General features: G+C 44.2%; 2 protein-coding genes across 2 annotated transcripts; both read right to left on the reverse strand.

The window, feature by feature from the left end:
- Positions 1-4,100: 4,100 nt before the first annotated feature.
- LOC102710032 (berberine bridge enzyme-like Cyn d 4) lies at positions 4,101-5,932 on the reverse strand. Its single transcript, XM_040525480.1, has one exon. The coding sequence runs from the start codon at positions 5,930-5,932 to the stop codon at positions 4,355-4,357; it is 1,578 nt and encodes a 525-aa protein (XP_040381414.1). The 3' UTR covers positions 4,101-4,354.
- Positions 5,933-11,132: 5,200 nt separating this feature from the next.
- Positions 11,133-12,855, reverse strand: LOC102710314 (berberine bridge enzyme-like Cyn d 4). The gene has a single exon (XM_040525538.1). The coding sequence runs from the start codon at positions 12,843-12,845 to the stop codon at positions 11,265-11,267; it is 1,581 nt and encodes a 526-aa protein (XP_040381472.1). The 5' UTR covers positions 12,846-12,855; the 3' UTR covers positions 11,133-11,264.
- Between the last annotated feature and the right edge of the window lie 566 nt (positions 12,856-13,421).

Raw genomic sequence — 13,421 nt, forward strand, 5'->3', positions numbered from 1 at the left:
ACCATATTTATGCTATAAATAGAGTGGTTAGGCCTACGGGTTGACATGCACCTTTCAAAGAAAGAGAGAGATGGATATATGGCTTTGATGGGAGAGTAGTTTGTATTACGCTTAATCTTTTCTCATCGTTTCAATCATTCTTCACTTGTATTTGCTTCCGATGTAAACTCTCTTGAGTTGTTATATGAATTGAATTCAGAACAAATTTGTATTAGAATGATTTTGTTGTATGACGGTCCATCGTTATGTGACTTTGTGGTATGTTAATTCTGGCCAGGTGAATTCTAGTAGGGACGTTAGTTTGGAAGTAGTTAGCAGGAACCTTTTAATGGATCTTGTGATTGTACGATTTTGAATGGATGTCTTCTGTAGCGATGACATCTTGGATCTATGTCGATTGCTTTGGACAAAGCTGATGAAGATATTGATGGTGGTGATTCCAAATTAGAGGAGAATAGACCTATGATTAGGTCATATATCTTGATCTAAAACCATCATAACATCTTGGTAACATACTTAGGAATAACAAATCCTCTACATGATGACCAAATGTCAATTAGTTAAATCCCCACTATGGTATTCAATGGACATTACGACTTAAAAGTGTATCTAGACGCCTAGTGGGTTTTGGTCTTTTTGGATGAATGATCAAAAATTAAATTTGATGAATTAAGTACATTTTAGTTAGTAAGATGAATTGGAGTATGCTTGGTGAGTCTATAAAAGAGAGAAGATGGCTTAAGATCTCATGGCGTTTATACTCGTTTTTTATTTTCGAATTTGAGTCCTAGAGAAGTTGTACTATAAGAGGTGCTCATGCATAGCTCGTTGTTTGTGTTTAAATGCTCAAAGATCTTCTTGATGTTTAGAATAAGAGACAAATACACTATACTCACAAGTGAAAATGGTTTCTGATGCTATGATCGGAAGTTCTGTTTGTGGTGAGTGGAAGTTTTGATCAGTCTCCTCTATCTGGCTGAGATGCCTAATTGGATGTTATGATAATGGTTAGTGTAAGTTCTGATCAAGTCTCTTTGGTTAAACAGAGAGGACTTGCCGGAAGTTCTGATCTAGTTCTTCTGAGAGTATTCCTAAAGATGGATCGGAAGTTCTGATGTTTGAATTTGTGAGCAATGACTAGTTTCTGGTTTGACCTCCACCCTTCTGTGAGCCTTGTCTTTATACCCTAAGGGTGTGTTTGTTTGTCTGCACCACACATGGCTCGCATGAGAGATGTAGAGAAACAACTTTTTCTTTACATGCGCAACTGTCAGATCTAGTCTTTGCTCGTATAGATTGACTCCCGTTGACAGGCTGAGGATAAATGATCGGTTCAATCTTTGCAACTCAACCTGGCTGACATGATGCAATCTGCTCCTTGCCCCCTCCTAATTTCTCCCTAACAACAGACAAAGTTGCAGAACCACCGAGCAAGCAACAAACAACTTGACAATGATGGGCTCGATGGAGGCACAATGAAGAGCACGACGAATCCCCTTGTTGTTGCATCCCTCCTCCCAGCCTCTTCCCTCTGTCCCCCACCTTCATAACATCGTCCCCATGAATCATGACTGAGCACCTCTAGATCCTGTGTCCTTGGTTGATCAGCAACATAGGAGGAGTGAGGGATGCACTGCCAATTGATGGTGGAGTAGAAGAGGAGGGCTGCGACACTAACTAATGGGGTAGGAGAGTGATTCACCAGTGGAGGAGTTAGGCCAGACCAGATTCAACAAAACCGAGCTTGGCAGCCCTGGATCTCGTCTCTGAGGTCACCTTTGCACTAGACAGTGTTGTTGTTGTTGTCACCGCTTGGCTTGTGGCCATTGTCAATGACAAAGCGACATGACCAAAGGTCTCATCTTCTTGTTCTTTTTCCCTCTATTTCCACTGATTTGTTGTTATAAAATTATTACATTTTATGTATATAGTAGAATAATTAATGCTACAGAGATTTTGCTCATTAATTTTACCAGTTGGCTTTGGCTGTGTATGTAATAGAAACATACATCAATTTGAAGTCATATGTCCATTAATGTTATTTTTATATATGCAATTTTTTCTATATGATAGTATTTCTCTTTAATAATCTGGTTGTCTGAACTAAAAAAATAGATAGGTACACGTACAAACGGTTTATGCAATCAACCATACAAAATTTCTTATCCTTTGTATCTCTCGTACAAGTAAACAAATGCAATCTCATGCTACTCATACTAAATTCATAGAAACAACCAAACAACTATATGTATACCCTGATAGCCAAGCCAAAGTCAACCTTGATTGGAGTGATGAACTAGACTAGGGTGATGAGAGAAATCAAACACACCCTAAGAGCATATCGAAGAGATTGCCAAAAGTTAATTCCCAAAATTGCTATATTGAGAGTTGTCCCAAAATACTTATCTTCCTAAATCTTCACCAACTCCAAGAGTGTTACTATATTTAGATTCCTAAAATTAGTTAGTTTGCCACCTAGTCATTGTTTTATGATTTTTTAACTACTCATTGCTCATGCATGATTGGCCGCGATGACTTCTTTTTATCGGCTTACGTGATCGACTACAACGTATTTTTCATGTTTGCATAGGATCGGCTAGACCATCTTTTCTCCTTGTGCGCACTATCTCTGACATGTATGTTTGTTGCGGCCAAACGACAGAGGGAAAGGAGTCTAGTGCAGGTGGAGGTGGCTGAAAATTGGAGGACAAGGAGGAAGAATGCGAGAAAGAAAAAAGTACGCATGGAGAAAGAATAAGTGCGAGCGAAACCAAATTTTTTACTAGTTAGAGCAATTGAGAACACCGAAAAAGACCTTCAAATCTAGCTCATATTTGGGTTAGTATTAGAAAAAAAAGTAAAATTGGGAGTAGGTATTGGGGGCAGTTGGAGATTACTTTTCAAACTAATTTCCCAAAAGTAAGTTTTGGGAGCAGAAATTAGGCACTATTGGAGATGCTCTAAGGTGTCCCATATTCCAAGTAGAACTTGAAATGCAAGTATGTATATGGCCCAATAGTTTTGTTCAGGCAAAGTAGGATTATGTATCTCTTTCCTTCTTGGGGATACCTTCCTTATGAGCACTCTATCCATACACGTACGATTTCTTTCCATGTTGAACATGATATTTGGTTCTCTTCTGAGTTATATACACTCACATGGCATATCCCATAACTAGAGCTTTGACTTGAGATTTTACCCTTTGTTCTCTTGTCGAACGGAGCCTAAGATATCATGCACAAGCAAATCCTGTATAAATACAAAACACGATAATTTGAAAGATGGTGTGTTTGGATAACTCATAGGAAAATAGCATGGGAATTCTGGTGGATTATAGAGAGAGGTAAGAGAGACAGAGAGATGCATTGGGTTTCTTAAAGAACAATTAAAATAAGCTTGGAGCTCATGTGCTAAATTCCTACGAAATTAGGGTATATGTACAAATTTTTATTTTATAATCTTTGTAGATATATTTTTTAAGATATTTTTCATGTAGATATTTTTTCGACTAGATACTTTATGTTCTACAATCTTCTTTCTATGTATAAATTTTCTAGTAGAAATATAAACTTTATACATGCAAACAAAAATTATAAAAAAAATTGTATACACAAAATTTATATAGATCTATTCATGCAGTTTAACAGGTATGTAAACGTTCACTCGTGGGACCCATCCTCTAAAGGAGCCCTAATTATACTAGTAATGTACGTATGCTAACGCGAACAGTTAGTACCGTAAATAATATATCCTAACTCTTTCAAATACAATCATATAAACCATTCAAAGTTGTATATCACTCTCCCATTACTTATCACTCTCCAATGATTTCACATTGTCTTGACCGTTGGATGATGATCCAATGCTTCTCATCACTCCCCCATTACTTATCTCTCTCCAATGATTGTATACAATGAACTATTCTCACTTATAAAATTCTACAAAGTCATATGAAATAAATAAATAGCTCATATATATATATATATATATATATATATATATATATATATATATATATATATATATATAACAGCTGCATGCAAAATTCATACTTATATAAAATAAAACAATACAACATATAACAACAAATTGCACTGACAATAAACTGAAATTACATAATACATAACACTGCACTTCTAGGCTGAGCAATGTGCAATTTTGGATGACCAAAAATTTGTAAATTTTCGAGCACCCGGACTCTAACAAATTCTATTCAATTTTTGTAATTTACAATCCCTCATAACCATTATCCAGAACGAAACAAATAATGTTGATATTCTCCCAGGATGCCTTCGAGATGCACCAACTAGCACACAAGAAACGTCAGGTGCATGGCTACCTACCTACTGCTCGCTCACTTCTTGGTGACAAGCGGAGGTATGCTCTGCTCGTTCTGGAAGTAGTCGCCGGCGTCGACCTTCCCCTTGGTCAGCGCCAGCCTCCGGAAGTTGGCCGCGCCGAAGTACTTCTCGCCCCACAACCTGCCGCTCTCGTAGCTCGTCACGCCGCCGGCGGTCACCGTGTTCTCGCCGATGTCCAGGTCGCGGTAGTTCACGTACGCTGCCCTCGGGTTGCTGCTCACGAACGGCTCCATGAACTTGTACACGTTCTTGATCCAGTCCGGCACGGCGGCCGTCGCCGTCGTCGGCCAGAACGCGACGTACTGGATGTTGTAGAGGACGCCGGCCCGGTGCGGGTACGGCGTGTCGCCGTCGGCGATTGCGCTGACTCGTCCGCCGTTGGGCTCCAGGATGATTAGACCGGCTCCGGCGCCGTCGAACCACGGGAAGATCTTCTCCCAGGATGCCTTCGAGATGGCCTGCTTCACGTAGTCGGACTTGTTTTTGGTGTAGGTGCTCAGGCTGGTCGTCCTGTTCAGGAGCACCTCCACCGGTGTGCTTGTGGTGCCGGCGCCGTTGATGTACACCATGGACTGCAGCCAGCTCATTTCCTGGCAGTCGGCGCGCGTCATGGCGAGCTCCGGGAGCTTGGAGCTCATCACCGGCAGGAGCTGGTCGCACGTGCCGAGGTACAGCGACTGGAACCGAGCTTGTTTGTTCTGCACGACCACCCGAATGGTAAGCTCCTCGGGGAGCTCCGGCGCGAGCGTTTGCCATTTGGTGACAGCGTCGACGGCACCCTTGTCCATGCTCTTCTGGATGTTGAAGACCGTCACTGTCCGTGGAACCGGCACGAGCCTAACCTTCCACGACAGCACGATGCCGAAGCTCTCGCCGCCGCCGCCACGGATGGCCCAGAAGTAGTCCCTCCCCATGGCCTTCTTGTCCAGGAGAGTCCCATTGGCGTCGACGACCATGGCGTCGAGGACGTTGTCCACGGACAGGCCGTACTTGCGCATCATCATGCCGATGCCTCCGCCGCTGAAGTGCCCGCCGACACCGATGGTCGGGCACAAGCCGGCGGGGAACGCGAGGCCAGGATCCGCCTTGGCGACGGCGTAGTACAGCTCACCGACCGTGGCGCCGGAGTCCACCCACGCGGTGGCCGCGCCGCGGTTGACGCGCACCGCGCGGACGCCGGCGAGGTCGACGACGGCGAACACCTCCGGGCGCACGGACCGGTAAGAGAGCCCCTCGTAGTCGTGCCCGCCGCTGCGCACGCGGAGGCGCACCCCGTGGCGGCGGCCGCACCGCACGGCGGCCTGGACGTGGGAGGCGTTGGTGGGCGTCACGACGCAGAGCGGCCGCACCGTGCCGGGCGCCAGGAACCTCGGGTTCCGCACGGACGACGCCAGCACCGACGTGAACGACGACGAGCCCTGCGTGACCACGAGCTGGCTGGGCACGCCGGCCGTGAGGCACCGCAGGAAGTCGTCGCCGGAGGAGGAGTTAGCAGCAGCGGACACGGTGGCCGCGCAGCCGCAGCAGAGGACGACGGCGAGCACGAGCGCCAGACTTGTCGACGCGGCCATTTTCGCCGCACCACGTTCGTCGATGACACGGCATGGGCACGATGGCATGGCCGTTTATGTAGCCGATGGTAACGTGTACGACTGAACGCGCGGATGCAGGCAGAGCTTGCAGACATCGAGAAACTGACTTTTGGGGAAACGGGCGTAAGAGAGTTGTTGTTGGTGGAAAAGTCGCGGTCAAACGTGTGCGCCGGTTGCAAAAATGGAAGTAGCATTACTCTATTTGTTGGGTTTAATTTGCTGGCGTGCATGGAAGCTGCCTGGCTTGGACCAATCGGGTGCGCCGAGGAAAAAGGAAAGAAGCCAAGAAGCCGAGCGGTGTGATTGTATGCCAACTAAATAGATATAAAAAAATATAAAAAGTTTTGACAAGATAGATTAATATGATTTATATCACTCCATAAACATACAAGCTTAAGTTCAACTTCTACATATTGTAGCAAAAAAAAAAACAAACAAAACTAAAACTAAGTATACGCATATTCATAATTGTTTTTGTTATTTTTGCTACAACTTGTAAAAGTTGAATTTAAACTTGTATGTTGGTGGAGTGATATAACTCATATTAAACTATCTTGTTAAACTTTTTTATATTTTTTTATAACTATTTAGATGACATGCAAGCAACGGATATACCTATACCCGTGTGCTAAAAATTTGTTTCGGAGCCGTCAGCCGTAAACGTTCACATATGCAGGGGCCAAGCGAACTGCGGTGTGCATCATTCGATGCTTCTGTAATCCACGTGACATCTATCCGGAGCAGGCATGCAGGGCAGGGTGTTTGCAGCCCGCTGCACTCAATTTTTTTCCGAAATCAAGTGACCGACGTCGTGCAGCCACGTCGTAGATCTACCACCGACCTACCTGGCTTGCAAGTAAACGGAATCAGTTGTGCTAATCAGGGATTTCCCTACCGCAGCGGGTAGGTGGGGGAATGGTGAGATTCAACCCATTTATCCACATGCAATATATCTATAATATTATCTATAATATGTAATAAACGTGTCCGACTAGTAATCAAATATTTGAAAATTAATTAAATCCGGTTACTGTCGTTGAATAATAATTTGAAGGTATGAATGCAAGTTAAAAAAAAAATCTGATACACGTCCTCCCCTAACCCCCTATGCATTGCACATGTGTTTAACAAAAAAAAATCAAACATTTGATCAATAGCAAAAATGGTAATAAATTTTAAATAGGGTTTTTAGAATTTAAATTAATCAAATGGTTGTGACCTTAACAACCTATCTAGCTAGGATCTATGAATAGATCCTTTGATTATTGTACCTATTTTATCCACTTTGTTCATATCCATTTTCCTGTCCTGAGTAACAGGCCAGGGGTAACCATGGCTACCACATAATAACTAGGATAAACCGTAAGAAATTTGACAAATATGGATAGGTATTTGATATGCAACATCTAATTAGTTTGGTTAATTTCATGTCTCCATCTTATATACTCCTTCCACTCGTCCGTACAGACTAGGCTTGAGGTGGCATGCTCTCCTCTAATAAACCATTATAAAGGCCTACTTGTTGACATCTTAGGGTAAATAGATGAGAGAAGTGGCAATCTTACCGACTCATGCCACCTCATAGGACACACATGTCGTGTAGTCTTGTGAATAACAAACAACAGGGGTGACACAAGCCAACATCTTGTCATCTAGGTCACATGTTAAAACCATAGTAAAAAAATCAAATGAGATGGTGATTGGATTAGAAAAAAAACGAAATCAACCTCTTAACTAGCTCAATTTCCCTCAAAGATTGCTCAAGTCGTTGGACGTAAAAGAGAGTGAACTAGAAAGAGTCGAGCAATACGGGTTTGGCGCTGCTAGACCTGTTTAAGTTGAGACCCACCCGTTCAGCCCAGCCTAACTTAGCCTGGCCCATGGTCAGGCATAGGCCCAGGTATTAAAGCCCGAAAACCCAGAAAAACCTCAAAATTTATAAAAAGCCAAAGAAACCCCAAAAAAACATAACGTCTGAGAAAGCCTAGGGGTTTGTCTTTCCATGCATTGTCGGATTTAGGCCTGAGTTTTTCGGCCAGGCTTTTTTCAGGTTCGACCTGGGTTTGAATAGGCCTAGGCACTGCTGAGCGAAGTGATGGGCCTTGTATAGCCCATATGATCGACCGTTATAGTTCGGCCCATTTAGTTAAAACAGTTGCAAAGATGAGGGGTAGGGGGATTGACTTCTGGTCGATGAGATAGGACATGGTCATAGTAACCACCAGGCTGGCAATTTGGTCTTGTTCTAGTAGTAATACTGATAGTTTTTGAACCATATAGAACTGTGGTTTAAGTGGTAGGATGAACCAAGAAGGTAGCCATGCCGATGCCCGGTCCATTTTAAGTGCTAGGGTGCACTTTGGTCCCAACGGGTATATAGACATCACTTCCCTTGAATGAAAACACATGCAAAGGCCAAGATAGGGCGTCGTACCTAATCTTCCTCGCATTAAATGCAAGTATGTACAATCATAATGGCGTAGTTGGGTTGTTCCCTGAGCTCTCTCATCGTTGTGATCAACAAGGCATGAAAGCTTGGAAATGGCGGGATCGGGACTCCAAAATACTATACCATTAGGCCAAGTCCCTTGTTAATCTATGGGGACCCAAGCTTACACTCGAGGGAAACTAGCTCGAGGCCCTTCACTCAGAATTGGGGACACGATGTTTCCTTGTGCCTAGAATTGTTTGCTCCGACGTCGGCCCGCGTCAATAACCTAGGCTCGAGAGTTTGGTGATGTGCTGCCAGGCAGCACCACATTCTTAGTGATGGGGATCCTGGTTACTTTATCACCAACAACATGGGTGCGGATCTAGGGAAAAACTATACCCATGAGTAGTTTTGGGCCCTCCATCGAATATATTTTTATCTTTTGGAGGTGGGTTTGGAGTCGCAAAGCCCAATGGATATAGATTCATTGCCATCTTAGGACCAAGTTATGTGCTAAGACTCAGCCATGTCTATGTACTTTGGCCCATATTAAGCCCACCATAGTGAAAACAAAAATCATGCCTACTGGACATTTTCTTTTCCTAGGATCTCATTCTTCTTTCTTCTATCCCCACCCATCTCTTACATGCTGCAATGGCCTTTGCCACCGAGTCCCCTCTTATTCTTGCCAGAATTGTTTGCTACTCCTGTACCAGCCCAATGTTATTTCCCTACCCAAAGCGATACCCAATTCGGACAAAGGGAGCTCGAGTACAGGTGTCTTGTTGGATGAGGTTGGAGTGGCATGATAGGAGTGATACGCGAGAAAGAAAGAAAGAGAATGATTGAGAGAAGATGACGGAGCATAGTTAACCGTGTGCCTTTAGATTTTTTAACAACAAAAAGAAACGATTGAGATAGTTATTACTATCTCCATTTCATATTATAAGACTTCTAGTTTTGTCTAGATTCATTCATTGATGAATACATATAATTTGTATATATGTCTAGATTTATTAGCATCTATATGAATATAAACAAGACTAGAAAAGCTTACATTGTGAAACAGAATAAGTAGCATGTATGTGTGTGTGTATATACACACACCTGTATATTGGTTCATAGATGAATATATTTAGGAAAGCCAAAATGTTTTATAACCTAAAATGGAGGAAGTATAAAATCAAGATGTGTGACTGAAGAAGAACATTTTTGTTAAGTGATAGAGGAAACTAGTTAGTACAACACCTCAATCAGGGGTGACAATGGGCCTGTTTGGGGAGCTTCTCCTAGCTGTAGCTTTTCCCAAAAGCTGCTTCTGCCAGAAGCTGCCCCAAACTAGTCCTTAATCGGACGAGCTAAACAAGGTGTATACAGCTACGAGCTAAACAAGGTGTATACAGCTAGGAGCTAAACAAGGCGTATACAGCTATACTATATCGCCATAATTTTATCAATTCCCATACATAGAGGAGTCCTCAATTTCCATCTAATTGACGCAGACATATACTCAACGTTCTCATTTCTTAAACGATAAACTGTAAGGTCAAAGTTCATTACTGTAATTAAGCTGCTGCACAATGGTTTAGATGGTTTATACGATCCAATAGACAGACTATGCAATGTCGTAGATAGTATTAAGTTGTCTTTTAGATCGTATAACTAATTATCCCATCTCTTTCTTTCCTATCATAAAAAATATAGCCGGCTTCTTCTCATCGATGGTAATGGCACACCATTGTTTGCCCTAGTACGTGAGAAATCATCATATCATGTGTCAGTGGTAATACAATATTGCACTCATAGGTTGACCATAATCATGCTAGGGATGAGCTTTTTTACATTCTTAAAAAATAACCTCAGGTAACATATTTTTTATATAAAAATTTAGAACCTTAGAGCCGTCAGAGTTTGTTTTTGTGAACGATGCTTTTGGTTGTTCTGTCTACCTTTTGGCTGTTTGATCTTGAACTTGCAAGTCGGTATCCCCGGCCAAATTGTGTTCCTATCTGCTTTTATAAAAAGCTGGGATTTTAGTCTTTTCTTATATATTTTAAGTACTAAAATTTTACAATAAAATTTTTAGGACCACAAGGTATTTTTCAAAGATGGTAGTATAATGAGATATAATGTACTTTTAGGTAGTGGTAGTAGAATTTTACCCTATAATTTTTAGTATCTCAAGATATTTTTCAAGAATCATAAAAAAAAGCCCCTGATCATATACGCCGGTTAGGTAAGAGCTCATAGAATGTCAATAGCTTAATCATCAGGTTCATTTGTATGATACTACCTCTGTTTCATAATATAAGATGTTTTACTTATTGGTTGCAATATTTGACCATTCGTCTTATTCAAAAATTTAGTATAAATATAAAAAATGACAAGTCATGCTTAAAGTTATTTTGATAATAAAGAAAGCCACAAGCAAAATAAATGATATTTCTATAATTTTCTAAATAAGACAAATAATCAAACATCACAAACAAAAAATTCAAACATCTTATATTATGAAACGGAGGGAGTAGTAGGCAGGATCGAGAGGATCCTTTTCGCGGATATGAAAACATTGTTGTCAGGTTTTACTATGTTATGCACTCACGACTAATGATCAAAATGATATTCTTTTTTTGTTTGGCTTCTTTTCAGCTTCCAACCCATATACCTCAAAGTAAAGGTTCCACCCTGACAGATAGGTATTGAGCTGCATGCATAAAGAAGTTTCACCACTGAAAATTCGGCATTCAGCTGCATATATTGATACGCATTGTACCAAGTCCAATCAGAGATGGATCACCCTAAAAAAACAACTACCAATAGACATAAATGCGAAACCAATTATTTTTCTTCACATCTTCTTCGAAATGCCACGACTTTGGATCACTTGAACAACGGAGGAATGCTCTGCTCATTCCTGAAGTAGTCGTCCGGATCCACCATGGCCTTCACCGCAGCGAGCCGTTCAAAGTTGTGCCTGAAATACCTCTGGCCCCAGACCTTGCCGGCGTCGTAGCTGCTGACGCCATCCACCACCTTGTTCCTCCCGAGGTCAAGGTCTCTGTAGTTGGCGTACGCCTCCCGGGGGCTCCTGCTCACGTAGGGTTCCATGAACTTGTACAGCTCGCCGCTCCACTCGAGCGCCGCCGTGCCGTTCGCGCCGCCGTTCCAGTAGGTGATGTACTGCATGTTGTACAGGACGCCCTCCCGGTGCGGGAATGGCGTCGCGGATTCATGGATGCTGCCGATCTTGCCGCCGTACGGGTCTATGTACATCTGGAACTCGCCGAAGGTGGTGACCTTTTGTAATGCGGTGAAGATCTTCTTCCATATGGTGTTTGGGATCGGGCGCCTGACGTAGTCGGATCGGTTCTTGGTGTTGATCCTGGAGATGGAGGTCCGGTTCAGGATGTCGGCCACCGTCGCGTTGCTGCCGAGGTGGATGTAGGGGATGGACTCGATCCACCGCATCTCGTGGCAGTCGGCGCTGGTCATGGCGAGGTCGGGGAAGTGGCGGCGCATCAGTGGCAGGAGCTCGTCGCAGGTGCCGAGGTACATGGCCTCGAAGGTGACGCGGCGTGGCTCGGCGATGACCCTGACCATGATGTCGTCGGGCATCCGCGGCGCGATCTCCTGCCATTTCGTGAGGAGGTCGACGGCGCCGTGCTCCGGCGTCCTGACGACGTCGAACACCGTGACGGTGGGCGGGACGGGGACGAGCTCGATGTGCCATGACACCACGATGCCGAAGCTCCCGCCGCCGCCGCCTCTGATGGCCCAGAAGAGGTCCTCGCCCATGGCGCCCCTGTTGAGCAGCTGCCCCCTCGCGTCGACCAGCGTGGCGTTCACGACGTGGTCGACGGCGAGCCCGTACTTGCGCTGCAGCATGCCGAAGCCGCCGCCGCTGAAGTGGCCGCCGACGCCGACCGTCGGGCAGACTCCCGCGGGGAACCCGAGCCGCGGCGCGCTGCTCCAGATGGCGTGGTACAGCTCGCCGAGCGTGGCGCCGGACTGCACCCACGCCGTGCCGCCCGCCGCGTCGACGCGCACGGACCGCATCCCGGACAGGTCGACGACGGCGAACCGCTCGCGGCGGTCCTCGGCGCGGTAGGACAGCCCCTCGTAGTCGTGCCCGCCGCTGCGCGCCCGGACGCGGACGCGGTGGCGGCGGCCGCAGACAACGGCGGCCTGGATGTGGGAGGCCCTCTTCACCGAGACGATGCACAGGGGCGTCGTCGATGCCGTTGTGTTCAAGAACTTAGGGTTTCTGATGGAGGACTTGAGGATGGATGTGTAGGAAGAGGAGCTCCTAGTGTGTATGAGCCATGGGGGAATGGATTTCTTGGCGAGGCAATGGATGAAGCCCTTGGAAGAATCAGAAGCTACCACATGAATATTGGGGATGTAACCACAAGAAAAGATGCAGAAGATGATGATCAACAAAATGGTTCTAGAGCTGCTCATCTTTGCTGTTGATTTTTCTCTTTTTTTTTTTGGCTTTGATGTTTTGGATTATAGGTAGAAGGGGCTGTTGTATTTGTAAATGGGTGATCATCGTCTCTATCCAGGCCTCTATTGGCATGTAAAGATGAGGAGCATGTACTACTTACTAGTAACGTTTATGTGCTTATATAAGCTATTAATGTTCTTACCTGGCAAAATCTGTCATTTCTTTTACTGATCAATTGGGCATACTGGACATACCACTGGAAACAAACTGTGCAATAAGTATTATTCAATGAAATAATGTAGAATTATGATGTTGTTTATTATTACTTTTTTCGATTATATGGAGGATTTATTTGTTGCACACCCTACTATTCGCATGCATGATATGCTCACACCCCTACGAGTGTAACTCGTTACTCATGTAAACTTGAAGTGAGGGAGACCAGCGACATATACTTGGCCTTACTACTAAAATCATGTTGAAAAATGCAATCCACGTATACTTAGTGAGTCAATATCCTGTGTGTCTCCGAAAACTCACACGATCCCTTCCACATTCTGAGATTGTTTGATCCTCTATACTCCCTCCGT

Source organism: Oryza brachyantha, chromosome 6 (genome assembly GCF_000231095.2).
Source record: "Oryza brachyantha chromosome 6, ObraRS2, whole genome shotgun sequence".
NCBI classification, from domain to species: Eukaryota; Viridiplantae; Streptophyta; class Magnoliopsida; order Poales; family Poaceae; genus Oryza; species Oryza brachyantha.

What these genes read in the sequence shown, in the direction of transcription:
- LOC102710032 (XM_040525480.1), bottom strand. Translation starts at nt 5,932, where the DNA reads ATGGCCGCGTCGACAAGTCTGGCGCTCGTGCTCGCCGTCGTCCTCTGC.
- LOC102710314 (XM_040525538.1), bottom strand. Translation starts at nt 12,845, where the DNA reads ATGAGCAGCTCTAGAACCATTTTGTTGATCATCATCTTCTGCATCTTT.